At 47.3% G+C, this 27,655-nt stretch overlaps 1 protein-coding gene across 4 annotated transcripts in view; it reads left to right on the top strand.

Moving 5' to 3' along the window:
* The window catches only part of ITSN1 (intersectin 1), a 107,542-nt gene that overhangs the window by 55,127 nt on the left and 24,760 nt on the right, over nucleotides 1-27,655 (top strand). For all 4 annotated transcript variants that reach the window (XM_068179214.1, XM_068179209.1, XM_068179201.1 and 1 more), the window contains 11 exons: nucleotides 5,583-5,707; nucleotides 6,713-6,939; nucleotides 7,918-8,039; nucleotides 13,195-13,439; nucleotides 14,880-15,039; nucleotides 16,317-16,522; nucleotides 17,299-17,381; nucleotides 19,237-19,403; nucleotides 23,004-23,049; nucleotides 25,008-25,129; nucleotides 27,010-27,124. In XM_068179214.1, coding sequence (XP_068035315.1) covers nucleotides 5,583-5,707; nucleotides 6,713-6,939; nucleotides 7,918-8,039; nucleotides 13,195-13,439; nucleotides 14,880-15,039; nucleotides 16,317-16,522; nucleotides 17,299-17,381; nucleotides 19,237-19,403; nucleotides 23,004-23,049; nucleotides 25,008-25,129; nucleotides 27,010-27,124 — 1,618 coding nt within the window. The remainder of the gene's footprint in view (nucleotides 1-5,582; nucleotides 5,708-6,712; nucleotides 6,940-7,917; nucleotides 8,040-13,194; nucleotides 13,440-14,879; nucleotides 15,040-16,316; nucleotides 16,523-17,298; nucleotides 17,382-19,236; nucleotides 19,404-23,003; nucleotides 23,050-25,007; nucleotides 25,130-27,009; nucleotides 27,125-27,655) is intronic.

Genomic DNA, 27,655 nt, shown 5'->3' with positions numbered 1-27,655 from the left:
GCATGTTGTGCTTCTTGGGTATTATTTTTTTTTTTAATGGAGTCCTTTAAAAGTGATAAATTGGACCAGAGGATATTAATTCTAAAATTAGTGCCTGTATTTTGTTTGATCATAAATTACCTAAACATAAATGGGAAAGGGGTGAGCAGTCTTGGCATTGTGACAGCAGCAAAAAAAAAAAACCCAAACCAACAAACCAGTCACCCAAAACTCAGTCTTTTAAATATTAAATTTTAAATATTGAAGGATTGCACCTCCCAGATAACGAGCTGATGATAATTAAAAATGGAAGTTGCCCATTAAGCACAGTTTTATCAGCATGTGCCAGGAATGCCTTGACTAAAGGTAAATGATTTGCAGTTTAACAGGAAAATTGGTTTCAATCAATTGGTAAGGAGTTGTGGAGACACTTCTTTGGGAAGAGCAGAAGGTCTCCTCTGGCCTGAGGAGATTTTGGGGCTCACCTGCCAGGAGGAGCTGTCTCTGGGGATTTCTGCCTTGCTGAGCTTCCTGGACTTTCTTGGATGGGCTGAGTTGAGGAGGGGCAGTCGCAGAATCCCAGAATTGTCAGGGTGGGAAGGGACCTTCGGGATCACCCAGTGCCACCCCAACATCACCCCAAACCCTGCCCCAAGGGCCACAACCCCACACTGCTGGGACACCTGCAGGGATGGGCACTCCAAAGCTCCCTGGGCAGCCCCTGCCCAGGCCTGAGCAGCCTTTCCATGGGGAAATTCCTGCTGCTGGCCAAGCTGAGCCTGCCCTGGCCCAGCCTGAGGCCGTTCCCTCTCCTCCTGTCCCTGTTCCCTGGCAGCACAGCCCGACCCCCCGGCTGTCCCCTCCTGGCAGGAGCTGTGCAGAGCCACAAGGTCCCCCCTGAGCCTCCTTTGCTCCAGGCTCAGCCCCTTCCCAGCTCCCTCAGGAATTCTCCAGCCCCTTCCCAGCTCCCTTCCCTGCCCTGCACACGCTCCCGCCCCAGCTGTACTATGGAACTGAGCAGTGGGAGCTGAATTCTGACACTTCTCCCTTTTGTAGTTTCTCAAGATGTGCAAGGCATATTTTGGGGGGCCTGGAGGATTTTATAACTGGATTTTAAACCCTGAAAAGGCACATGGATTTTTGTGGGCTCAGCATGGAAGGGGTGGAGAAACCACTCAGAAGCTGCTGAGTGCAGCAGTGATTCCATGGCTGTTGTTCTTCATGGAACCATGGAATGTCCTGAGCTGAAGGGACCCCCAGGGATCCCCCAGTGCCAGACCCCCACCACCCCACCCTGGGCATCCCTGGCAGCGCTGTCCAAAGGCTCCTGGAGCTCTGGCAGCCTCGGGGCCGTGCCCATTCCCTGCGGAGCCTGGGCAGTGCCAGCACCCTGGAATTTTGTGCCCAAGGCCAGTGAAGGCTTTCCTGGAATCCTGGGTTTACTGGGATTTGTGTGAAGTGGGAGTTCTCCACCCACAGGGAACATGCCTCTGTCATATCACATGGTATCTCAGTGATCACATCACTCCAAACCAGGTCATTATGAGCTCCCGTAATTCTCACATACAATTACCTAAAAAAATCAAACATCTGCGACAACTTTTAGGAGCCACCACTGGAAAAGTGACTGACATTGACAGTAGGTAAAAGTTGGCTTGTAAATAATGCTAAATTAATAATTTGCCTAAATAGCAGAAGAACTTGTTGAGTTCTCAGCCCCTGGCTGTGTCCTGTGGTGCCACCTGTGTGATTATCCATTTTCCAGGCAGCTGGATAATGCTTGCAATGAAATGGGAAATTTTTCAAATTGTGTCTCAACAACTCCGCCACAGCTGAGTTCTAAATATGATAAAGGTTTCTTGTAAATTAAGGGATATAAGTCAAGATGGGAAGGATGGAAATCTTCCTTTTTAAAATACATTTTTGTCAAACAAATAAATTACAAACTCTGGATTTAATCAAGGTAATTTAGTTTACCAGGCAACTTTTCCAAACCACAGCAGTTTACAGGATACTCTGGATTTGTCTCCATGTTTTTATGTTCTGTAATAAGTGAATACTTCATACAAGTGTTAAAGTACATCATCTTTGCTGTGTGTCTTAATATTATAGCAGTGATTAGGGAGATAAATGAGATTTTATTTTTTTTTTCTGCTGGATCTTTTTGTCATCTCTCCAAAACAACTGATTTCAGTTCCTTCTGATGAGTTCTTTGGAGTAGGAAATATTCCTACAATTTGATGCATTTCCACCAACAGCTTTCAGGCTTAGAAAATGCTATTAGTGTTTCAGATCAGGTCATTTGAATTGTGGTATTGGATATCTTGAGGTAGAACCACATGGTTTCAGGAGATTTCTGCTGCTTGTTTGGCTGCTCAGGTATCCTTTCAAATGAGGTTTGGGGCATTTTATCTGGTGGATTGGGCTGTGTTTGGCTATGAAGTGACTGACTTTGTTACAAGGTTGAAAGTTTGGCCACTTCTTTGTGTCTTACAGTTGAAGGAGTGAAACTTTTAAAGTCTCAGCCTAGAGATCTAATAATTAATATCGGTGCAGGTATCAATGAAATGGATCTGGTCACTTGTTTATTTTGGGATCATGGAATGGTCTGAGCTGGAGGGACCTCAGAACCCACCCAGTGCCACCCCTGCCATGGCAGGGACACCTCCCACTGTGCCAGGCTGCTCCAGCCCCAGTGTCCAGCCTGGCCTTGAGCACTGCCAGGGATCCAGGGGCAGCCCCAGCTGCTCTGGGAATTCCATCCCAGCCCCTGCCCACCCTCAGGGTACAGAATTCCTCCCCAGTGTCCCTGGATCTAAAGTGACTCTCCCAGCTCCAAGGACGTAATGCCCATTTCTTATAACATGGAAGAATCCAGAATTTCTTGCTGCTGTTCCTGCCCAAAAGCACACAAGGACTGATTTCATGTTTGTGAAGTAGTTTTGCTGAGAATTCTTTCCCAGTGCCTGGCAAAAGCAGTGACCCCCAGCGGGCTGAGCTGTCCCAGTGCTGTCCGTGTGTCCCGTGGCTGTCGGTGCCTGTGTGTCAGTGTCAGCAGGGCAGTCCTGCTCCCAGCCCTCTTTACATCTCAGCATTTCTTTCTTCCAGTCAGTGGCAGTGGAAGAGGCAATGCTGCAGTGCCTGGCTCTCCTCCTGGGCTGCATCCAGCACTTACACTCCTTCCCAAAGGTCTCCATGGCCTGCTCAGGCAGGACCCCGCTCTCTCTGAGTGAGGAGCCTCCTCCAGTTATGTGCTTCACTTTCCCTAAGCAGATGAGTGTGCAGTGTTTCACTGAGGCAGTGTTTGCTGAGGGCTGCCAGCCCCAAACCAAAACCAGAGAGAAGAGTTTAGCATTGGATTTTTATCAAATCCTTCTGCCTGCCTGAGGAGTGTGCCTTGAATTGCAACTTGGGCACAGCCCTAGTGAGCTATTTTTGTCTTTTGCTTATCTGGAACTTCAAGGCTTTAAGTAAATCGCCAGTTTTGGTCACTAGTCTCAGAATTTTTAAAAAGCAAACACTTGGATGGGAAGAATCCCTACACATCACTGTAATCTGTGATTCCAGGCAGGAGAGGGGTGGCAGCTCCCTTCCTTTGCCCAACAACCCCAGGGTGGGCTGAAGGGAGGGATTGTCTGCCAAGGCCAAAGCAGAGGCTTTGGGAGCTGGGGAATGGGGCAGGAGAGGGTTGCTCTGGAAAAGCTTCAGGGAGCGCAGAACTGCAGGGTCCTTTCCTCTGGCATCAAATGCTCTGCTGCTCTCAGGGGGAGAAGACCTGATGGAAACCTTGGGTTGTAATCCCTGAACATCCCAGGTCCTGTTGTCTTTCTGTCAAAACGGCACAGTCAGGGCCAAAACAACTCCACTTCTGCCATGAAGGTTTTTGTAGCAGATGACTTGGCTGTGTGCAGTGAATGTTGAAATGCTGTAATTCCTATTCAATAACATGAATGTGGCTGTTTTAACACCTCAAATCCTCCTTGTTGGTCTGTTTGCATTTAAATAGCAGGGTAACAATTTCTCTGCTTTTAAGGTAAGGCATTCCTTGTCCAGGAATGAGCAAAGCCTTGGGGTGTCTTTGGAATTGCAGCAGAGGAGGGGGAATGTGCAGCTGGGAGCTGTGTCTGTGCAGGAGGAGCTGAGCATCCAGCTGGAAATGTCTTGGCTGTTGAGGTGTTAGCAGAATTTTGCTCAACTGGTTTCCAGTAGAGCTGTGGGAGGTGCTGGCTCTTCCTCCCACTCGGTAAAACAGTGTTGCATGAGATGGCCAGCACATCTTTGTTTCCTCCTGGCTGACCCCAAAGGGATGTATATGGAATTTTTTCATCTCCAAAAATGCTCCATCTAGTGCCAGCACTGTAAACTAGGTTTGATTTTCTTAACACACAGTTCTGTCACAGAAAAAGCCTGTCACAGAACACTGACCCAGCACATCAGCTTGGCTGATGTTGGGAGGGAGTAGTGTGTTAAAATGTCTGTGGAAAACTTAAATGATTCTTAAAATGCCTCTTAAAATGCCTCTTTAATTCCAGCTTCCCTGGGAACTGATTCTCTCTTTAATGACGCTGAGCTCAGTTTTCATTGAATTTAAAATTGAGGAGCATTTATGAAATAAAACTGAGACCTGGGCCACAAGAATCAGCTTCCCTTTTGAAATTTTCACCCCTTTATCCAATGGGTCTGAATCATTTCAATTTCTTTATTTCTTTTTTTTTTTTTTTTTTTTGTTTCTTATGCAGTTTTCTCATTTGGGTCAGTGCATGAGGAATGAAAACTTCCTGTGGTTTGTAGATTGTGAATTTCTGAAAAACCATCCAAATACTTCCAGGACTAACTGTTTCAGTTTTACCTTTACCATATTTTCATGATAAGATACCAGTTTTTGAAGTGAAGTATTTTCAGTGAAAATCCTCAGTGGTCATAGGTAAATTTTCCCTTTTCTACTGTAATGCTGAGGAGTTCAGATGCAAAATTCCAGGTCATGCAAAGAAATTCCAGATAAAGGTTGGATTTGTGTTAATAGGTATTAATGCAGAAAACAAATCTTGAGGAAAATATTACGGTTTTATTATTATTATTTATATTCCAACTTTTTCAGGCAATTGAAGAGAAATTGACTTATATATGAATGGTCTCTGTACCATGACTCATCCCAAAGACATTCCTTAAGGATTTCAGACTCCTGTGTATAAACCAGCCCTGAAGGGTCTTTAGTAAATCAGCATTAATTGGCAAATGAAACTGATTAAGAGTTGCTGTTGTGAGAGCTCAGAGGGCAGATTTGTGTATGGAATTCAATAAATGGATTCCATAAACCAACAAACAAAACAGAAGTGACTGTTCAGATTAAACCTTGTCCGTTTTTCAGAGTCCTATTTAAAGGTTTTCTGGTTTCCTAACCCTTTAATGGATAAAAATAGGAAAACAGTAGGTGGTTTATAGACCCTGGGAATGAACCTGAAATATCTGCATTTGGCAGGAGTGTGACTTTGAGAGATCCCCAACCACTCTCAGGCATTGTCCCCTCACAGGGATCTCTTTGGGGCCATCAGTTCTGATTCACAGAGTGGATTTTTACACCTGTTTGCCTTTTTTTAATCCAGGAGCTGAGAGAAATCCATAACAAACAACAGCTCCAGAAGCAGAAGAGCTTGGAAGCTGAGAGGTTGAAACAGAAGGAACAGGAAAGGAAAACAGTGGAGCTGGAAAAGCAAAAAGAAGCTCAGAGGTAACAAACTGCTTTAGTGGAGCCCTAAATGTAACACCTCCCTTGGCATCTCCTGGAAAACATTCCTGTCTGCCCAAAACTTCCAGGGATGCAGATGAGGTTTGTGTCCTCTAGTGCCACCCTCTAAAGCTTGGGAAGTGGATTGGTTGGACACAGCAGCAGGAATTTCCCCATGGAAAGGCTGCTCAGGCCTGGGCAGGGGCTGCCCAGGGAGCTTTGGAGTGCCCATCCCTGCAGGTGTCCCCTGGAGGTGGCACTCAGAGCTCTGGGCTGGGGACAAGGTGGGACTGCATGGGCTGGGAGGGCTTTTCCAGCCCCAGAGGTTTGGGGATTCTGGGATTCCATGAATTAGTTTTTTTCCTGACACTGTTTCTGGTCAGGAATTGACATCGTCCTTGGACAAGGTCTGTTCTTTGCAACACACCAAGTGTGTGAGGAGCAGCTGCTTCCCAGGCATTTGTCTCTAAATCTGAAAGAATTCGAGGAGTGGAATAGGCCATGGAACAGACTGGAGCACACTGGGCATCCTTTAGATCTTCAGAGCTGCAAATTGTTTCCAGCAGAGAGTATTTATTCTTTTCTTGGTGTCTTGTCCTCTGGTGGAGGGGAAGGACTTGTTAACTCTGGTGGTTGGGAATAGGAAACATTCCCAATAATTCTCTGGAGTGCTGTGTAAAAGTTGCAAATACCTCTCCTCCTTGGCCCTCAGCATGAGGAAAAGGATGGCCACATGTTCTGATTCCTGCTTTTCTCTTTCTGATTTGCCTGTTTGAAGTCTTACCTTGGGTTGGATCTTTAAAGTCCCTTCCAACCCAAACCATTCCCTGCGTTTGTGGTTTCTGGGAAACATTCCCAGTGGAAGGGGATGCTGGGGAGTGATTGATAACTCACCAAAATAAAGTTAGGGCATGGAAAAGCCCTAGAGAGGACACTTGGTACTGGAGATGACCCAAAAGCTCTGGTGGCTTTGGTTTGAGTGGCTCTGTTGTCCCCATTGTCCCCCAGGAGGATCCAGGACCGGGACAAACCGCGGCTGGAGCGGGGACAGCCAGAGGAAGAACCACAGTGGCAAAAAAAAATCCAGGAAGATGAGAAGCAGAAAAGGGAAGAACTACCCAAGAAGAAGGAAAGTGAGGATAAGGGGAAACAAGAAATGCAGGAGAAGCTGAGTAAACTCTTCCAGCCCCACCAGGAGCCCAACAAGCCCGGCCAGGCTCCGTGGTCCAACGCAGGTAGGGTCCAGCAGCCGGGAATGCTCTGGGACAGCTCAGTTCTCTTCTCTTTTCCCATTTAACACAGAACAAGGGGGTGGTCAGGGCTGGACTGGGAGTCTTGTTAAAGTAACTAATGCATGGATTGAGCTCCAGGCTCCAAAAAAGGTTCTGTTAAGCATCACTGCTCTTCCCCAAAGGCAGAGGGGCAAGCACAGCTCTGAGACTGCAGGGCAAGGGAAGGGGGATCTCAGCTGCAAGGAGCTGGATGCAAGATGTCAAAACTATTTCTGTTGTTCTTATTTTGGTCTGCGATACATGCCTTGGGATTTTTCAGAGAAGGACCAATATGTTGTTCAGTCACCCTTTTCCTTTCCTGCCTTCCTTTGTTCACTGACCAATGACCTGAAATTTAAGATTTAATCCCCCTTTTTTGCTCTCCACACATTCACTTTCAGCTGAGAGCTTTTTCCGTGCATTGTATCCGGATTTTTGCCTCTATTGGGAATCCTGCTTCCCTCTTAAGTGGCTTGGATATGCACGAGAACTGTTTGGGAATGTAAAGCTGGTTTAAATATTTGTCCAAAGGACTGCATCACTTTTATAACTAAATCCTGCCCAGAGCAGCTGGGGCTGCCCCTGGATCCCTGGCAGTGCCCAAGGCCAGGCTGGACACTGGGGCTGGAGCAGCCTGGCACAGTGGGAGGTGTCCCTGCCATGGCAGGGGTGGCACTGGGTGGGCTTTAGGGTCCCTCCAGCCCAGGCCATTCTGTGCTTCTATGATTTTCCCTGTTGTTAAGAGGAGTAAATAAAAAGAAAAATGTATTTAAATAATCAATTTTTAGATTTCCCTTGTGTAAAAAGGGGATAAAGTTGTTCTGCAGACCCTGCCGGGTTTGGTGACTCTCGTCTCCATTTCCACCCCATTTTCCAAATGTTTAAAAATCAGGTGGTTTGATTTCTTCTCTCTGTATCTGTGTGTTTGTTTCCTTTGCTCAGAGAAAGCTCCTCTAACCATTTCTGCTCAGGAGGATGTAAAAATAGTGTATTATAGAGCTCTGTATCCTTTTGAATCCAGAAGCCACGATGAGATCACCATCCAGCCTGGAGACATCGTCATGGTAAGCAGGGCTTGGGATATTCCCTGGGAAAAGCCTTCAGCTTCTGCCATGGCTGGGGTCAGTTTTATATGGCAAGAAAGGAAACTTCAAATCCCAAAAATCTGGTTGCAGGTGTGTTGGTAGAGAATAATTTCCAGTTTTTCAGGGATGTGGTCAGTGGGTTGTGTCAAACTCCGAAGCAAGGTTTGCTTTTGTCTCTCTAAGTTTTAATTCCCTGGTTAATGGCTGCAGGGATTAAGTGGATATTAGTACTAATTAATCATTAGTATGTTCTTAACATACAGAATAAAAATTCCTGGGGGAATACTTAAATATTGTGCACTGGGGGAAGTGTATTCTCAACAGTGTTCCACCCAACAGAATCGATTTTAAGAGCTTTTACATTTTAGCTCCATTTAGTAATTGTGGATTTTGTAAAAATACATTTTGTAGCATCCTCTAAATTGTAATTATTATTTTTTTAAAAAACCTGTTCTGGGAAATTGAACCTTTTGGGGTTGGTTTGGCTTTTTACTTATTGGGTGTTTGTGGCCTTGGAAAGGGCTTCTGGAAAATCCAAAGTGAATCCTGGCTCGGTGTCACTGCTGAGGACTCTGAGTGAGGATACAACAGGTTGTAAAGCTGCAGGAAATGGTGTTGGAGAGGAGACTCTGGAGGCTGCTGGGATGCCTTGTTTTCCTGGGAAATAGAGGCTGGCCTGGATTTACAGGTCATTCTGTTTGCAAGAGTGATCACTGTCAGGCAGACTTGCTGGAAGGATATCAATTTTCCCAAAAGCTGTGATTTTAAGAAGCATTTCACACATTTTAAAACAGAGATTTGCAGAGAAAATAATATTTTCCTCAAAATATGTGGTTCTAGGCAGTTCTGCACATATTTATCTCTGTTCTTGCAGGGAAAATAATATTTTCCCTCAAATGTGTGATTCTAAGGAGCGCTGAAATAATTTTTAAAGAGAGATTTGCAGGGAAATAACATTTTTCCCAAAATACACAATTCTGAAGAGCGCTGAGATAATTTTTAAAGAGAGATTTGCAGGGAAATAACATTTCCCCCCAAAATATGTGATCCTAAGGAGCACTGCATGTATTTTAAATGGAGACTTTGAGGCCATCTGAGTCTTGTTAGCTGTTGTTTATGGACTCAATTTTAACCCCTTCAGCCCCAGCAGGGTAACTCCTCTCAGTTGCCCTTTTTGAAGTGATTTTGACCATAATCACAGCGGTTCCTGGGGGCTCTGCTGCCCTGCAGGAAGGGTTAAAGGGCTGCTCTGGGCAGCTGCTGGGGTCAGTGCTGAGCTGTGCTGTAACCATGCCTTGCTTTGCATCCCTGCTTCCCCTGGAGGTGAAAAGGGAGTGGGTAAGTGCTGCCAGGGAGCTCCTCAGGGGCTCCGCTGACCCCACCAGAGCTGGGTCTCCTGCACGTCCTTGGCTTTGAGCCCACCAGGGGTCAAATTAACCCAGCCCAGCTCGTTATCAAAAGTGCTTCAGACACCCTGGACCAGGGTTTGCTTCTGATGCTGCCTTTGGCTCCTCCCCCAGCCCTCCCGTGTTTGTCCTGTGCTTCCAAAGGTGCCAGTGGTGCCTTTCCCTGGAAAAGAGCAATTTCCAAGCTCAGTGTTAAGGTGAGGCTGCCTGGTGGCATCAGTGGAGCTGAACTCCAGCTGGCAGCTTCCTGTCCCACCAAATCCCTGCTCCTTGGATGACTGTCCGCACACCAGTGGAGCTTTCCCACACTGGAACTCAAATCCTGACCCGTTTTGGACCAGTGGTCCTGGCAGGAGGTGCCACCAGAGCCCTGGGCTGGGATCCTGGGCTGGAATTCCTGGGTTGGGATCTGATCCTGGGCTGGAATTCTTGGGCTGGAATTCTTGGGCTGAAATGCCTGGCTTGGGATATGATCCTGGGCTGGAATTCCTGGGTTGGGATATGATCCTGGGCTGGAATTCCTGGGCTGGAATTCCTGGGTTGGGTTCTGATCCTGGGCTGGAATTCCTGGGCTGGAATTCCTGAGTTGGAATTCCTGAGTTGGGATCTAATTTTGGGCTGGAATTCCTGGATCCTGGTGTTATAGGTAAAAATTGACCCAGCCAAATCAAAAAGAAAAAAACAATTTTTATTATAGCGATCAAATTCTGTCTGAGCCAGCCACAAAGAAAAGGACAGCGCCGAGCCCGGGATCGGCGCTGGCTGAGACACAGGTCCGACCGCTCCAGCAGAGGGTCTCCTGTGCCTCACAGTTTTTATACAGTTTATCTTGCTCCAGGCCGGGATTTCCGCCATCAGCCTTTTCTTTCCATTCGAAGTCCCACACACTCATAAAGTCTCTTTTCTCCGCACCGGGTTGAACAACCCGAGGTCCGGGAAGCGATGCACATAGGGGACGGAGTCAGGGTGTCGGAGTCAGGGTGACTGAGTTAAGGTGTCGGAGTCAGGGTGTCGGAGTCAGGGTGTCGGAGTCAGGGTGTCGGAGTCAGGGTGACGGAGTCAGGGTGACGGAGTCAGGATGACGGAGTCAAGGTGACGGAGTCAGGGTGTCGGAGTTAAGGTGACAGAGTCAGGGTGACGGAGTCTGGGTGTCGGAGTTAAGGTGACAGAGTCTGGGTGACGGAGTCAGGGTGTCGGAGTTACGGAACCCGGCATAGAGGTGCATCGCCCGGGGGTTCCAGCGATCCCGATCTCAGGCAGTTGTCAGTTGATCATCGATCATGCCTGGGAGTTCCTAGATCATCTCAAGAAACAGCCGGTCTCTGTCTCCCAGTCTCCGAGCCAGCCACATGTATTAACTTGCAATTGAAGCCTTCTCGGCAATGGTTTCAACCTCCCTGCGGCAGCGCCCTTGCCCTGGCTCGCCTGCTGGATGTCTGTATTTTAATCATATAAAGCTTCTACCCATGTATCACTTCGTAGGCGCGAATTATCCATACTACTCATAGCGCTGGGTTGGGGTCCAGGGCAGGGATCCTGCCTGGAATCCTGCCTGGGATGGGCTTGCAGAGCTCGCTCTGCCACTGGAGCTGGGCCTTTCCCAGCGCCTGGGAATGTTCTTTCCAAGCGTGTGAACACCAGCCCCGAGCCCTGGCTGAGGGAACCAGGAGGAGGAGGATTTATGCAGGAAGGAAAAGGCTCTGCCAGTCTGGGGAGGGCTCTGCTCTGCCTGACTGCTGGGAAGAGCCTGTGGCACCTCTGGGTCCGGAGCCATGGATTCCACAATTACTCTGGCTTTTTAATTCTCCCACTTTTTCATTCTCTTATCCTTCCAATGTACTTTAAATTTCTTCCACTGTAAATTGAGATTGATTTTAATCCTGGCTATAGCTCAACCAAGCTTTTGTGTGGGGACAGACATTCTTCCTGAAAAAATCTACATTGAATTCTAATGACAGTTTCTCATCAGATTTCTTGGTTATCGATTGATGGAATTGGAGTCAATCTTTGTGATCCACAGAACTAAGGAGTTGTCAGCTGTGGCTCTAAAGTACAGCTGAATAAATAAAAACAGCCTCCCACACACTGTAATTCACTATTCAGGTGTGCATTTAAAGTCTGGTTGTATTTTGGAAAAAATAATCTGGGATTGTTGTTGGGACTTGTGGATGGTGGGTGTAAAAATTAAAGGAAATTGAAACAAACTAGCTTTAAAAAGATTCAAAGGAATTTATATAAAATTTCAGTATGGTAATGCAAAACCAGATGTGGTTTGTATTTTAGATGAAGAAGAAGCCAGAGCTGAAATGAATTATGAAGTTTAAATTATCCTTCAAAGTGCCTTTTCATGAGTGTGCATAGAGAACTTAATTGGGTTGAATAAACAGAGATCTGTATCCTCACAGGCAGTTTTAGAATTACTGCAGCTTCACATCCTCTCCTGAAGAGCCATTAACTGCATGGGTCTAAAACCTTGTGGTTGTTTTGTTTTTTTTTTTCCTTATGCCTGAAGAATCCCAGTGGTTTCTGTAAGCCTGGGGCTCTCCTCAAAGATGCACTTTTTAGAGCATCTCCACAACCCAGATCTGCCTTTGCAGTGCTGTTTGTTTCCTCTGTGTGGTGATTGCAGTGAGTCCAGCTGGGGTCACTGATCCCTGTGTGGATTATTCAGCCCCTCGGTGCTTTAATCCCTTTTTCCCAGATCCCCCCTCAGCTGTGCCCTTCCCTCTCCCACCCTGCTGCTTTCCCATCTCTGCTGCAGTGGGAATTTTGCTCTGCACTGCAGGAAAAGCACATGGAACCGGTCAAGCACAGAGCGCCGTCATTTCTGGGATTGCCTTGGGCTGCCAGGGGCTGAGAGACGAGGAGGGGACCCCAAACCCGCAGGAATGTGGGATGGGTTTGCACCGGGAGGGGGAGGGTGGAGGCAAATTCCACTGGCAGGCACAGAGTCACCAAATGGCCCGAGGCTAAGGAAATTGGCAGCAGCTCCTCTGAGGAGCCCGGGGATCCATCCCTGCCCCGGGCTGAGCCCCCAGCTGGGGTCAGGAAAGGGATTGGGATTGGGATTGTGCCCCTGTCCTCAGGCAGAGCTGCCCCAGCCCCGTCCCAGCCCAGGGAGGAGCTGGAGCTGCTGCAGAGAGCCCAGAGGAGGCTCCAGGATGAGCAGAGGGATGGAGCAGCTCTGCTGGCAGGAAAGGCTGGCACAGCTGGCATTGTTCACCTGCACAGGAGAAGCTTTGGGCTGAGCTCAGTGTGGCCTTGCAGGGCCTGGAGGAGCCCCAGGAAACCTGGAGAGAGACAATTTCCAGGGGATGCAGGGACAGGACACAGGGAATGGCTCCCACTGCCAGAGGGCAGGGCTGGATGGGAGACTGGGAATTGTTCCCTGGCAGGGTGGGCAGGGGCTGGGATGGAATTCCCAGAGCAGCTGGGGCTGCCCCTGGATCCCTGGCAGTGCCCAAGGCCAGGCTGGACACTGGGGCTGGAGCAGCCTGGGACAGTGGGAGGTGTCCCTGCCATGGCAGGGGTGGAGTAGAACAGGTTTGAGCTAACCCAAACCATTCCATGGTTTAGTGATTTCAGTATGGAAAGAAAAGGAAAAAACAATTGTCAAGCCCTCTTGCATTGCAAAAAGTTCATTACTGCAGAGGAGATGTGCGTTGTTCTCAGTAAAATTCCCATTTGCAGGATGTGTGTGTTAACTCTCTGACTTCCTGTGTCTGCAGGTGGATGAAAGCCAGACTGGAGAGCCAGGGTGGCTTGGTGGAGAACTGAAGGGGAAAACTGGATGGTTCCCTGCAAACTATGCAGAGAAGATTCCGGACAGTGAAGTTCCAGCCTCTGCCAAGCCCGTGGCCGAGCCCTCTGCTGCTCCCAAAGTGTCTGTGCAGGAAACCTCCACCCCGTTGGCAGCCCCTGCCCCTCCAGAGGCTCCTGCAGCAGCCAACAACTGGGCAGACTTCAGCTCCACGTAGGTTTGGGTGCTGCTCAGCCCCTCAGTGTGTGGGGTCCTTTGGAACTGGCACTGAGCACAGAGCCAGAGTGCAAACTAAAAACACCTTCTGGGGAGTGGAAGATGCTTTCCGCTCCCCAGATGTAGGAATCAGGTCGAGTTGCAGCCCTGTAGGATTTGGGGCTGCTCCCATCACACCTGCCTGGGCACAGCATGAGCAGGAGACATCCCCATGTGAGGATGTGGGCAGGGGGAAAATCCCAAGGTGTTCACTTCCTTGGAATCACAGAAGCCCAGACTGGTTTGGGCTGGGAGGGACCTCAAAGCTCATCCCATCCCACCCCTGCCATGGCAGGGACACCTCCCACTGTCCCAGGCTGCTCCAGCCCCAGTGTCCAGCCTGGCCTTGGGCACTGCCAGGGATCCAGGGGCAGCCCCAGCTGCTCTGGGAATTCCATCCCAGCCCCTGCCCACCCTGCCAGGGAACAATTCCATCCTCGTCTGCCACTGAAATTCCCTCTTTCAGTGGGAACCCATTCCCCCTTGCCCTGCCACTCCTCTTCCTAAGGAACAATCCCTCTCCAGCTCTCCTGGAGCCCCTTCAGATACTGCCACCTCCTAAATCCCTTTCTCCTACATTTGCATCCACCAAGCCTTATTGAAGGCTTCCAACTTGCTTATTGTTATGTATCATATGCTAATGGCAGAGATGACATGAAAAGGTGCTTTAATTCCTGATCACAGCATTAGCAAACCCGCTGGAACTGGAACACGTGCCCATCCCTGGGAATCACAATACACTGGGCACTTATCAACTGCAATTCCTTCTCTGACCATGAAGTCCATATTTATAAACTGATATCTCGATGGCACAGGGTGCGCAGAGCAGCTGGGGCTGCCCCTGGATCCCTGGCAGTGCCCAAGGCCAGGCTGGACACTGGGGCTGGAGCAGCCTGGGACAGTGGGAGGTGTCCCTGCCATGGCAGGGGTGGCACTGGGTGGGCTCTGAGCTCCAAACCCAAACCATTCCATGATTGTGTGTCTAAAGGAAAGGGATGTGAGAGGTCAGTGATGTGCAGAGGGGAAGGTTTCAAACCAGTTTTGGAAAGCATGATGGATTGTTTTTATTTCTGTTTCCACTGTGTGTAATGCAGCATGCACTGCTTGAACTTCTGTTCGTAGGGACACAGCTAAGAATTGAGATAAAACCCTGTCCTTCAGTGGCAAGGACAAGGAGCTCAGTTTGGGGGTTGCCTTTGAAGGTGAAGTTGTTCAAGTGGTTAACCAGCGTTCAGTTGCACTGCTGCACCTGGAGTTAAGGTGCTGGAGCTGGATACTCATGGAAAAGAAATTCATGAGGAATGCTGAAATATTGGTTCTGTGTGGATTTTTTTTTTTTTTTTGTTCCTACTGTTAAAAACAGTAGGAATCACATTGTTCTTTTCTGTTTCTTTCCAGCTGGCCAGCAAACACCAGTGAGAAGGCAGAGAGTGATAACTGGGATGCCTGGGCGGCTCAGCCCTCGCTGACCGTGCCCAGCGCGGGGCAGCTCCGGCAGCGCTCGGCCTTCACCCCCGCCACTGTCACCGGCTCGTCCCCGTCCCCTGTGCTGGGCCAGGTGAGCTCCTGGCCTCACCCACCTGCTCTGAGCCACCACAAAGGCGTGGAGAGCAAAGTGTGAACCTTGCCTGTGCATTAACACACTCACCTGATGTGACATAGTGAGCACCTCCAGGAGGGGTGGCAGGGAGGGTCCCACCTGCAGAGCTGCCCCAGCCCCGTCCCAGCCCAGGGAGGAGCTGGAGCTGCTGCAGAGAGCCCAGAGGAGGCTCCAGGATGAGCAGAGGGATGGAGCAGCTCTGCTGGGAGGAAAGGCTGGCACAGCTGGCATTGTTCACCTGCACAGGAGAAGCTTTGGGCTGAGCTCAGTGTGGCCTTGCAGGGCCTGGAGGAGCCCCAGGAAACCTGGAGAGAGACAATTTCCAGGGAGTGCAGGGACAGGACACAGGGAATGGCTCCCGCTGCCAGAGGGCAGGGTTGGATGGGAGATTGGGAATTGGGAATTGTTCCCTGGCAGGGTGGGCAGGGGTTGGGATGGAATTCCCAGAGCAGCTGGGGCTGCCCCTGGATCCCTGGCAGTGCCCAAGGCCAGGCTGGACACTGGGGCTGGAGCAGCCTGGGACAGTGGGAGGTGTCCCTGCCATGGCAGGGGTGGCACTGGGTGGGCTGTGAGGCCCCTCCCAACCCATGCCATTCTCTGGATCTTTGATCCATTGCCAATATCTGGGGCAGGATTTAACACAAAGCAGCCTCTGGTGTGCTGGTCTGGGATGGCTTTTTTAGATTTTGGTGGTGCAGGGTTGGGTCATTTCCTTGGGGCTTTCTTCACTCCCCTGACAACCTTCACTCCCAAGTGGTTTAAGTGGAATAGCAATGGCAAAGCTTCCCAGCTAAATTCTGTCCCTCTCTTCAGGCATTTCCTTTTTCTCAGTGGAACAACAAACTGTTCTTGGGAGCTCATGTGTTCTGGGAAGTGCTACACATCTACCTCAGAGCAAAAAGAAATTGGAATGTGCAATGAATAAAGTGCAGCAAAGCATCATTTTCCATAAAATGGACTAGAAGTCCTGCCAAAGCAGCTTCACAAGGGTTTATGACATGTGGATCTTAAATAAAAGTAATTATTTTAATCTTGCCTTGCATTCCTGATGTATTAACAGACAGAAATGCAGGAGGACTGTACACATTTCTGGAATTACTTTGGGAGTTTAACTGTTGCTTTAGTTGAGAGACAGTCTGTATTTGTTGCTGTCTAAGCAGCCTGAGGATGTAATTCCTTAAGCAGCTTTCTTGCTGAAGGTGGAGCATGACTGACTCCTGTTTTTCTTTCTGAAGGGTGAAAAAGTGGAGGGGCTTCAGGCCCAGGCTCTGTATCCTTGGAGAGCAAAGAAAGACAACCACCTGAACTTCAACAAGAACGATGTGATCACCGTGCTGGAGCAGCAGGACATGTGGTGGTTTGGGGAGGTGCAGGGCCAGAAGGGCTGGTTCCCCAAATCCTACGTCAAGCTCATCTCAGGCCCCATTCGGAAGTCCACGAGGTATTTTGTTTGCTTTTCCTGTCCTTCACTTCTGTACTCGGGTAGAAGGAAATAGGAGGAGCTGGACCACTGAATTTTAAAGTTTTACCCTGTAAAAGGGACCTTGTTTTTATCTGGAGGGTTTTGACTTCCAACCCTGAAAATTTAAGAATTTTTCAATTTCTCAACTGAGAAATTAAGAAAATAATTAATTATAATATAAGAAAATAAAAATTTAAGATATAAGAAGACTGACCTCAATAAGAATAAAAATAAGAGAATAAGAATACTGACCTCAGTTCTCCTCGGGTCTTGCCTCACCAACAAAAGATTAATTAACCTTCTTAATTTTATGTGACTTGCAACTGAAAAATGAGTGTACTGGACTTTCTGAAGTACAGCTGTGTAAGTCAGAGCTCCTCTCTGCCCAAAATTAAAAGGTATTCCTCAAATCTAAATCACTTCTCATTATTCTTGGAGGATCAAACATTTAAAATCTCATTTTTTTGTATTTTGAAGGCAACATTAGCATTAGGAATACAATTGAGAATGATTTTAGATCTTTTTTTTTTCCTGAGGAAAAAGAGGAGATGCAGAAAGTTCTGTATTTAAGGCAGTTGCTTAAATGTGACCATGACAGATCACTGGATTCAAAGCTTTATTTTGCACATTTACTGTCTCTTCTTTTAAAACCCAGGGAGTTGCTTGGGGGTGCACGGGCATTTTGTATTTGAAATGTCATAATAATTTTTCTGAAGAGATTGAATTTCTTCAATAACCATTATTTTCTTCTAAAGCATGGATTCTGGTTCCTCAGAAAGTCCTGCTAGTCTGAAAAGGGTAGCATCCCCAGCAGCCAAGGCAGCGGTGTCAGGGGAAGGTGAGTCCTGGCTGGCCTGGCAGCCTCTTACTCTGGATTGAACACAAGAACTCTGCTTTTTTGCCAAAATCAGCAAGCAGATTGTGCTCTTCAAGTGGTCTTAAAATCCAAGAGCTAATCAGTTTGCCTCTAGAATAATTTCGAATCATTCTTTTTAGAGTAACAGTTTTTGTATGTTGTGTATAGAGAAGGAATAATTTCACATATCACAAAAGATATGAGCATATCCAATAGAAATACTGAGAAAAGTACAAGCTAAAAAAGATATGAGCACCTCCAATAGAAATACTGGGAAAAGTACAAACTACAAAAGATATGAGCACATCCAATAGAAATACTGGGAAAAGTACAAGCTAAAAAAGATATGAGCACATCCAATAGAAATACTGGGAAAAGTACAAACTACAAAAGATATGAGCACCTCCAGTAGAAATACTGGGAAAAGTACAAGCTAAAAAAGATATGAGCACATCCAATAGAAATACTGGGAAAAGTACAAACTACTAAAGATATGAGCACATCCAATAGAAATACTGGGAAAAGTACAAACTACAAAAGATAAGAGCACATCCAATAGAAATACTGGGAAAAGTACAAAAAATAAGAGAGATGAAAATGCATTTTGTAGTTTGTACTTTTTCCAATATTTCTCTTTTTTTTTTTGCCATTATTTTGGTAACCTTTTCTGATCTAGAATGGGTTTTCACAGAGGGCCAAGTAAGCACCTCGGTCCATGTGTCCATGGTGTCAGGAATTGGTAAATATTTTCATTTCCCCCAAAGCTCGTTCCCAGTGTTTCATTAGAGCTTTTAATGAGGGCACTGCCAGTCACTAGGGAATACTGGGATCTTTATGGTCAGCTCCATTTTAAAGCTGGGGCCTGGGGCACAGGCTCAGAATTCACAGATGTTTTTCTGAAGGGTTTTAAAAGGGGAATTCCTGGCTGTTGCCACCCTTCAGCTGCAGGGGAATGTCCCCACCTGAGCTGCCTTAACTCTTAATCCCCTCCAGTGCAGAGGCAGCTCAGAGGTAATTAATTAAATCACAGGCAGAAGAGATCAATTAGTCTAAATGTAGGTTACCTGTGTGTGGTCCCTACAGCACACCTGAAGGTTCTAACTGCAATTCCAGGTACAGTTTTAGGGACATTAGCATTTAATTTGTGTCTGGCCTGAGCACCACAGAAACTAAAAGGAGGGAGCAGCAGAGAAAAGGGAGATAATCCATTCTTTCAAAGTACAGCTGCTCTGCTCAGTAGTTATTCCATAGAATCCCAGCTGGTTTGGGGCAGAAGGGACCTTAAAGAGCACCCTGTTGGGGTTTTCCTGGTGTTTGAGGAGAAGGAATTGAGGGCATGCAGAGTCTTGTCCCGGGTGGGATATCTGTGGTGTTGTGTTTGTATTAAAAAGAACACAGCTTTTGTTTAAACACTTCAAAAAAGCTGTGGTTTTGAGAAACAATAGAGCAGGGATTCAACATCTTCTGTTGAGAGGGCTGCAGAAAAGCTCATGTGCAGAAGGTGATTTTTAAGGTGTGTACACTTTGCATCCCTAACTCTGAAAATCCCACTCATCAGCACAACCCAGAAACCACTGGGAAACATGTTTAATATCTAAATAAAGGATTTATGTACATTTTAATTAAAATGGCAAATCATATACAAACCCCCCGAGGCAGCCTTTTGATAGATCCTTTTCAGTTCTGACAGATACAGTTTTATTCATGAGATATTGATGTTTCTATGAGTAATAAATAATACATTTGCCTTGTGCCTAGCCCTGATATGAACGAGGTTCTGCAGGGGATCCCAGGGGGTGTCTCAGGAGTTTTCCATGTGCTGTATTCCCTTTTCCAGAGTACATTGCCATGTACACCTACGAGAGCTCGGAGCAGGGAGACCTCACTTTCCAACAAGGTGACCTGATCCTGGTGACAAAGAAAGATGGTGACTGGTGGACGGGAACGCTGGGTGATAAATCAGGAGTTTTCCCATCTAATTATGTGAGACTCAAAGATTCTGAGGTAGAGAAATGTTTTCTTTGGGGTTGTAGTGGTAGCTGCCAGGCAGGGCATGGTAGGGGAAATAAAAATGCATTGCAGATTTATTGACTGAGATTGGAAAGGAAAAACAATTACAATAACAATAGTTGCTTTTTACAACTTAATATCATAAATAACTTGGGGGATCATCCATGAAAATAATGCCAACATCAGTAGTGCACTCGGCAGATTTTAGACACTGATCAGAACAGTCATGATTATTTTATTGCCCTGGTAAGTTTTTAATGCCTGAGCTGTATCTTACTGCCATTATTTTAAAAGAACCCAAAAATCTACACAGTAATATTACAGTCTATTACATTTTTTCCCTATCATTTCTTGCAATCTAGAACAAATTTTGCACCAAAACTTTGCTAACTACTGTATTTATTTGTCAGTTTTTGACGGAATAATCGAGGTTCTGTTTAATCTCTTTTTATCTTGAAGTAATTCCACAGACCACATCCTTGTTGGAGTTTTTTTTGGGGTGTTTTTTTGCTTTCTATTTAGGCATTCTATAGAGAGATGTTCTCTCATTTATATGGCTTGAGAGGATAATTTATCTCCCAGCAGGAATTAGTTTAACTTCAGAGTTGGGTACACGACTGATCTCTTGATGAGAAGGATTCTGGTTTATATCTCTGGAATAATGGGGGGGTTAAAGATGATTAAATAAAATCAGTGGATTTTGGGGGATCTGGATGGTAATGCACAAGAACTCAGTGAAAGACTGCAGCACAGAGCCTGAGCAGAGTCACTCCTTGAAGCCATTCCTGCTGCTGGAAAAGCCACAGGATAAGAGCTGCAGTGAAATCTGCAGCTGTAGGAAACCTTTCAAGAGGAAATTTCTGCAGTGTCAAGAAATTCCAAGATCACCCTCTGGGCCAGGGTTAAAAAGCTGGTGGTTAGTGATGTTTAGTAGTGCAGGCCTTGGGCAGGTGCGATGGGGGCACTGTTGGCAAGTCCCTGTGCAGAGCTCAGGTGTTCAGGTCTGAGTCCCCTTTTGTCAGAGAGCTCAGTTTGGTGTTTCTGTCACCTCAGCTTGGCTGGGGCTGCAGCAGCTCAGGGCACTTCACCCAGGGCTGCTCCAAGTGCCCTTTGTGCTGGTGAAAATCCCACCTTTGGCTCAACTCTTGATGAGAGAGGGAGGAGAAAGCACAGAGCTGGTGGAGCCCCTGCTGCTGGGAGGTTGCTCCCATGCCAGGGCTCCTGTGCCTGCAGGACAGGGATCTGCCTCCAAGTGGAGACCTGGGTTTTGCTCTCCAGCCTGCTCCCAGAGCCAGTTTTTGCAAGGATTTCAGAGTCCTGGCTCTCTGGGCACTCAGATGTGCTGCTGTGCTTGGACAGCTGCCTGGGCTGGAAAATGTTCTGAAAAGAGGAATCATTTCATGTGCTCTGCACTATTGACAGAACCAAAGAAAAGCAGTGGTGATCCTTCAGCAGCAAGGGCAGAGTTTCTAGAAATGACTCAAAATCTCAATGGTTTCTACAGCAGAAGAATTTTTTTAATTTGTTCTTCTGTGCCCATTCACCTCAGGGTGCTAAAATAAACCATTCCCTGTTCCTTCAAGCCTCAGTTTATTAAAAAAGTGGGAAAGTCTTTGTTCTTCAGAGGAACAATGGCCCATTCTGAGGGTGTTCCTTCGAGGGGGTGGATGGAGACAGGGTTTTATTCTGGACACTGGTGAGAATTCCCTCTGTGGGGATGGCTTGGAAACACAACGATTTCAGGACATGTGATTATAAATCTTTGCATAGGGGCTCAGAAGATAATCCCTGAATGGGTCAAGCTGGGATCTGGAGGGCCCTGCTGTACAGCACAATTGGCAAGTCCTTGCAGGGGATTATTAAATTGACAGAGCAAGCTCTGCTCTGCTGGCTCAGGAGACTTCACTTGTCACAAAGTGCCCTCTCAGGTGTTCAGGGAGTGTCCCAGGAGTGCAGGGGAGGCAGAGCAGCGTCTGTCCTTGCTGCTGTGCTTTCTCTCAGCAGAAGGAGTAGGAAATGCTTCTCCCTCTCCTGAGTGGGCCAGAAATGGGGACCATGACAAATGTGTTATTTATGAAGTTAGTTCTTTCTTGAAGTGCTGTAAGACTTTTCCATGTGCTCCTCCTGCTTTTGCACCGAGGAGTCAGAGAATCCTCAAAGGCAATTCACCCTCAGTCTGGCCAAGGTGGTTGTGAAGTTTTTATTTTGAAATCACCTCCTGTTTCACAGAAAGGCAATGTCCCAGCCTGTCTGGTCTGTCCATGTGCTTCTAATCCAGCAGCAGGGATGCTGACCAGGGCATGTTTGGGAGGAGCGCTTCTCTGAAGGTCCTTGATCTTTCCTGAGGAGGGCAGAGGGTGTTCCTCTGCCAGAAGCACTTCCCAGAGCAGGAGGAACTGCTGGATCCCCTGGCAGTGCTTTGGTTCACTCCCCTCTCTGGGGCTGTCAGGGCCATCTCCCCATCCCCAGAGCTGCTCTGGGGTGGCCCCTGATCCCCTGGGGGCTCTCCTGGGTCCCTGCTCTGTGGCCCAGCTCACAGGGTGCAGGGAAGGGTGGGGATCTGGGGACAATCAAGGCAGTGCAGGGAGGAGAGGAAGATCTGCTGCTCCTGTGGGCTGTAACTGTAATAATCTGTAATAATCTGTAATAATCAAGGCAAGCTGAAGAGGAATCTGCTAATCCATGTTATAGGTGACTCACAGCCAGCACAGGGGTTTGAGTGGCCCTTTTCTCTCAGCCACCGAGCTGTTCTTCAGTTACTCCTCAGTTTAATTTCTGCCAGAATCCCCACATTTTCAAAACATCGCTTGACAGGGAGAATATGGAGGAGGAAACTGTTCTTTTCCACACAGGAGTTAGGATTCTGTGGAATACTTCAGGTGGTTTGATGTTGGCTCCAAGTTTGTGAGGAGGATCCTGAAGGTGAGGTTGAGGGAGGTGAAGTGTTGAAGGCAGGAGGAGTTTTATGGCTCCCCAACATTCCTGGCCACAGTCCAGTTTAGATTTAAGTTGCTGTTACCCACCTCAGGCCTCCTTACTGCAGGACATAAAACTGTCAGTGGCCTGGGAGGAAACTGCAGGAATTATTTAGGGAGCAGGGACTGGACTGATGTCAGGTTTTGCTGGATTTCTTGTGGCTGTTCAAAGGCTTTGCTTCCCAATCCCTTGGATGCAGATGTTCATCCCTCACCTCAGCCTTTTGGGTGCAGGGAGTTGCTCAGGAATATTTGCAATCCAGCAGTTTGGAGGGATGAAAACTTCTATTGTTTCGGCTTACCTCCACAAAATTCCCATAATGTAAATACATGGATTTGCAATTGCAAATGGGATCTCCTTTGGGATTACAAATTTAGTATTTGCAGCCCATGAAGGGGAATAAAAGTCTGCAGTTCTGCATTAACCAATATCCACTTTGTGCTTGGTATTTATTCCCAGGTTTTTATTGCCATCGAAAATATTAAGGATTTCTGTAAGAACAGAATTTCCTGTGAGTTTTTGACTCACATGCTTGTTGAGTGAAGCTTTGTAAATCATTTTCGTGTACTGGAGAAAGAAACCTGAGTGCTAAACTTGCCTCTTGTTCTCCATTTCAAGGCTCCAGGAGCAGCTGGGAAAACAGGAAGCTTAGGGAAGAAACCTGGTGAGTCAAACATTGTGACAGCACCTTCTCTCTGTTCTTAAGTGTTCAATTCAATGGCAACAAAACCTTTTCCATGAAAACAGAGTGTTTGCTCTTGGTCATCTTGGAGTAGTTTGCACTGATGAAAACCATTATAAAATAACTGGAATACATGCAGTTAATAAATAATGTAACTGTAATAAAAGAATTCATCCTCTAATCATTCTAGTGTGTCCATCACTAAATAACATGTAGCTAGAGAATAAAAATCTGCTTGCTCAGAAGTGAATGTGAACTTCCTGCTGGATCGCTCAGCAGAGCAGTGGGAGCCATTCCCCCTTGGCCCAAGGCCCTCTCCAGGTTTCTTAGCTGTGAAAGCAGAAGACAGGAGGAGGAATTTCTCATTAAATACAGGAGGTGCTGGCAGGAGAGTGGAAGGTTTAAACAGAGAAAAACCAAGAGCAGAGTCAGTGCTGGTGAGGGCAAAGCCAGGGAGGGGTTGGGCTGGGAACACAGTTCTGCTGCCAGAGAGCAGGGCTGGCTGGGAGATTGGGAACTGGGAATTGTTCCCTGGCAGGGTGGGCAGGGGCTGGGATGGAATTCCCAGAGCAGCTGGGGCTGCCCCTGGATCCCTGGCAGTGCCCAAGGCCAGGCTGGACACTGGGGCTGGAGCAGCCTGGCACAGTGGGAGGTGTCCCTGCCATGGCAGGGCTGGCACTGGGTGGGCTCTGAGGCCATTCCATGACTCCGTGAATTTGTGTGCTAATCCCAGATCCAGGTTTAAAGCACCTTTATCGCTCCAGGCCTGGCTCCCACTTGCCTGGCTCCCCTGTCCCTGCCTGTCCTGCTGGCAGCTCCTGAGGGAGGTTCTGCTGCAGCTGACCCCTGTGCTCTTTGCAGTGCCCTTGGATTGCTCCTCATCCTCCTCGTGCTGCTCATTTTATCTCAATTGCTTCTCTGATAATTTGTAATGTTCCTACTGGTCCTTTCCTCCTAAATTTCATACCAATCATTTGATCATTTCCATGTTGGGCTTCAGCTCTCTTTGTATCTTCCCTGCACCAAAGCCCCCCTCAGTTCCCAGCCTTGCGGGGTTTGTGGGTTCCTCTGCCTCCAGCTGCCTTTGGAATGAATCCCTGGGGGATGAGTGATGTCCTGGATCCCTCAGGAAGCTTCAGCAGCAGCAGCCCCACTTTGTGGGTGTTAAAGTGTCCCCCTCACCCTGCACATGCCCTGGGGACAGGGCTAAGCCTGGCTTTGGGAGGACACCAGAATTCCTGCAGCTCCGCTCGGATCCAAACCTGGCTTAACCCTGTGGGAACCAGAATTGTTCCCTGCCTTTCCACAAGCACCGTGGGGCAGAGGAAACTCCAACACCTGCCTGGGGTAATTCCCTGGAATGGTGAGCTCCCAGTTCCTCTGTGTCCCCTCGTGCTGGGAGGGGAGTAGAGAAAGCACCTGTTCTGTGAGAGCCTCCGTGGAACAGAGATTTCCAGAGAAATCCTCTTTGCTGCACTGGAAAACATTCCTTTGGGGCCAGGGGGTGAGAAATTCTCTGCCAGCCTTCATTTGTACCTCTTGGTGCAGCTTCATTATTTTGTCATTGATGTGTCTCCTTTCCTCAGGGAGCTCAGTGCAAAGATGTATTTACTGGAAAACACTGCATTTTAAGAGCTGTACAGTTCCTATTATTATTATCATTATCATTATCATCATTATTATTATTATTATTATTCTCTATTTCAAACATTTTTGATCTCCAGCCATAGAGCTGCTGCACCTCTGGTTTCTTCTTTATTCCTGTAGTGCTCTGAACCTCTCATATATTTTACAATTACCACATGTATTCATGGAAATACATAAATCCGTAACAGTTTTATGGAAAGGAATAACACAGTCTTATAGCAGAATTAATGTTGGCTAAAATGTGCTCAGATTTTTTTCAAATTAACCTTTTCTTTCCTCCTCTGCTTCAACAGAAATTGCCCAGGTTATTGCCTCTTACACAGCAACAGGCCCAGAACAGCTGACTCTTGCTCCTGGCCAGTTGATTCTCATCAGAAAGAAGAATCCAGGTGGTTGGTGGGAAGGAGAGCTCCAAGTTAGTTCCTTTTTTTTTTAACTAGTAAAATCCCATTTAAAAAAAAAATATTTAGTAGTTGAAAATGCTGAATGTGTTGATGAGAAATAAATTTGACAACGTTCTGCAGTGCAGCAGTTCCCAAAAAACCTTTCCAGAGCACCCCACACCTGCCATGCCTGGATTTGGGAGAGCAGCAGGAGCTCAGGGCAGGTTTGGCTGCTTTGGACCCTCCCAGCTGTTTTTGAGAGTAGAACTTGACAATTTGGTCCCCCTGAAGGAGTTTCTCTTTGGCTTGGGGTTTTTAGAAGGAAATTTGAGATGGAACAATGCCGTTGATTTATTTGTTCAGTGCAGATCTCAGACTAATTCAGTTATTTTTAACACTTTGCACCTGTCCTTTTTGCCTTGCCTGGTGATGTTTTTTTCATCTTTTGTGGAGAAATCCTCTTCCAGGATTCCTTTGGGGTTTTCTCTCTGACCTTGATGCTGTTGGTAACTTTTAGCTTTAAAACCTTTAGCATTAAATGTATTTTAAGACAGAAAAGAAACTTCTCTGGGCAAGAGCTGCCACAGTTATCACTGAGCAGCTGCTGGGAGGCCCTGAAACAATTCCATTTTGGTTGTGTAAATACTTCTATGTAAGTTTAGCTGCTTTAATGTCTTACATGTGGTTTCACAATTGGGTTTTACTTTGTTAGCAATCCCTAACTGTTCTTTTTATTCGCCTGCTCCACACTTGGGGGTCACAGTGAAGGAAAATAAGGCAAATGTTATAAGCATTGCATTGCTGGCTTAATGCAGTGTTCAAAATTTTCTTAAATTATCTAAACAGAATTTAGATCAAGTGTTTTCTCTTTTAGTAAAGATTTAGACAGAGGAGAAAGTAGTTCAAGGATAGTAAATCCTTTAGATGACTTCCACCAAAGTTAACAGTGTGTTTTTCAGAGGCAGAATCCTCTTTGCCCAAAATGCCAACCTTATTCTAACACAAACAGAATAAACCGTTAAAATCATCCTTGAGATAGAGTTAGGAGCTGGGATTCAAAGTTCTGGAAGAACCTTTCTTACTGTAAGGAATTTTTATGGCTTTGATTTGCAATGGACATTGGATTTGGGGAGATAACAGGATGAGGTTTCCTGCTTTGGTGACACAAGGCATTGAAAAGCTTGGATATGATTCTGTAGAATGCCCCTGTTCCTAAGAGACAGGAATTCTGCAATACAGTGCAACATGTTTCTGTAAAAGAAAAGGAGAAATTTGGACTCTTAATCTCTGTTTAAACTGTCACAACCTGGGGATGTATTAAAATGTAACAAGCTTATTGTAAATGTAGGTGAACTTGGTGGTTAGAAATGCTGATGTGTGACTCCAGCTCAGAAGCTGAATGATTTCTTTATTATAACTGTGCTATAATCCATTAATATACTATTTAAAGGAGATACTAAAACTACAAACCTACTTTTCTAACTACCAAATCTAACTCACAACTGGTGCCCCTCTCTGAATGCAGCCACAGGTGGGTTGGATTGGCCATCAGCTCAAACAATCCTCACCACAATCCAACCAAGCAATCACCCCAGGTAAACAATTCTCCAAACACATTCCACGTGGGGAAAACAAGGAGCAGAAATAGAAATTGTTTTCTCTTTCTTTCTCTCTGTGCTCCTCTGTGAAAAATCCTGAGAGAGAGAAGAATGTGCTGCCACACAAGTGTAACGATGAACAAGTGTTTAATTAGAAACATTAATAAGGTTCTGTGTTAATATTGTAACATTCAGCTAGTGCCACAGAAGAGCTGAGTTTTCCTCCCCAAACCCCTTTTCCCCCCTGGGCTGGGCTGTTGCTGAGCTCCTGGTGCCTGTCTGAGGCTCGGGGTGAGCAGCCGCTGTCTCCACAGGCACGTGGCAAGAAGCGCCAGATCGGCTGGTTCCCGGCCAACTACGTCAAGCTGCTGAGCCCTGGCACCAGCAAGAGCACCCCCACCGAGCTGCCCAGGCCTGCAGCACCCTCAGGTGAGCCCTGCCTGCCCCTGGCACCCCTTCCCTGGGTGCTGTGCCTGTGCTGGGCCTTCAGCTGGGAGGGGTGTGGTGTTCCAGAGCCTCTGGGGTGTTCCTGCATCCCCCAAACCAGCCCATCCCTGTCCTGACTGTGGGACAGGAGCTCTGGGGTGTTCCTGCATCCCCAAACCAGCCCAGCCCATCCCTGACTGTGGGACAGGAGCTCTGGGGTGTTCCTGCATCCCCAAACCAGCCCAGCCCATCCCTGACTGTGGGACAGGAGCTCTGGGGTGTTCCTGCATCCCCAAACCAGCCCATCCCTGTCCTGACTGTGGGACAGGAGCTCTGGGGTGTTCCTGCATCCCATCCCTGTCCTGACAGTGGGACAGGAGTTCTGGGGTGTTCCTGCATCCCATCCCTGTCCTGACAGTGGGACAGGAGTTCTGGGGTGTTCCTGCATCCCATCCCTGTCCTGACTGTGGGACAGGAGCTCTGGGGTGTTCCTGCATCCCCAAACCAGCCCAGCCCTGCCCTGACTGTGGGACA

This window comes from Anomalospiza imberbis, chromosome 2, assembly GCF_031753505.1.
Source record: "Anomalospiza imberbis isolate Cuckoo-Finch-1a 21T00152 chromosome 2, ASM3175350v1, whole genome shotgun sequence".
NCBI classification, from domain to species: Eukaryota; Metazoa; Chordata; class Aves; order Passeriformes; family Viduidae; genus Anomalospiza; species Anomalospiza imberbis.
Note: the sequence above shows the minus strand (reverse complement) of the source record. Positions and strands in the feature narration are given on the sequence as shown.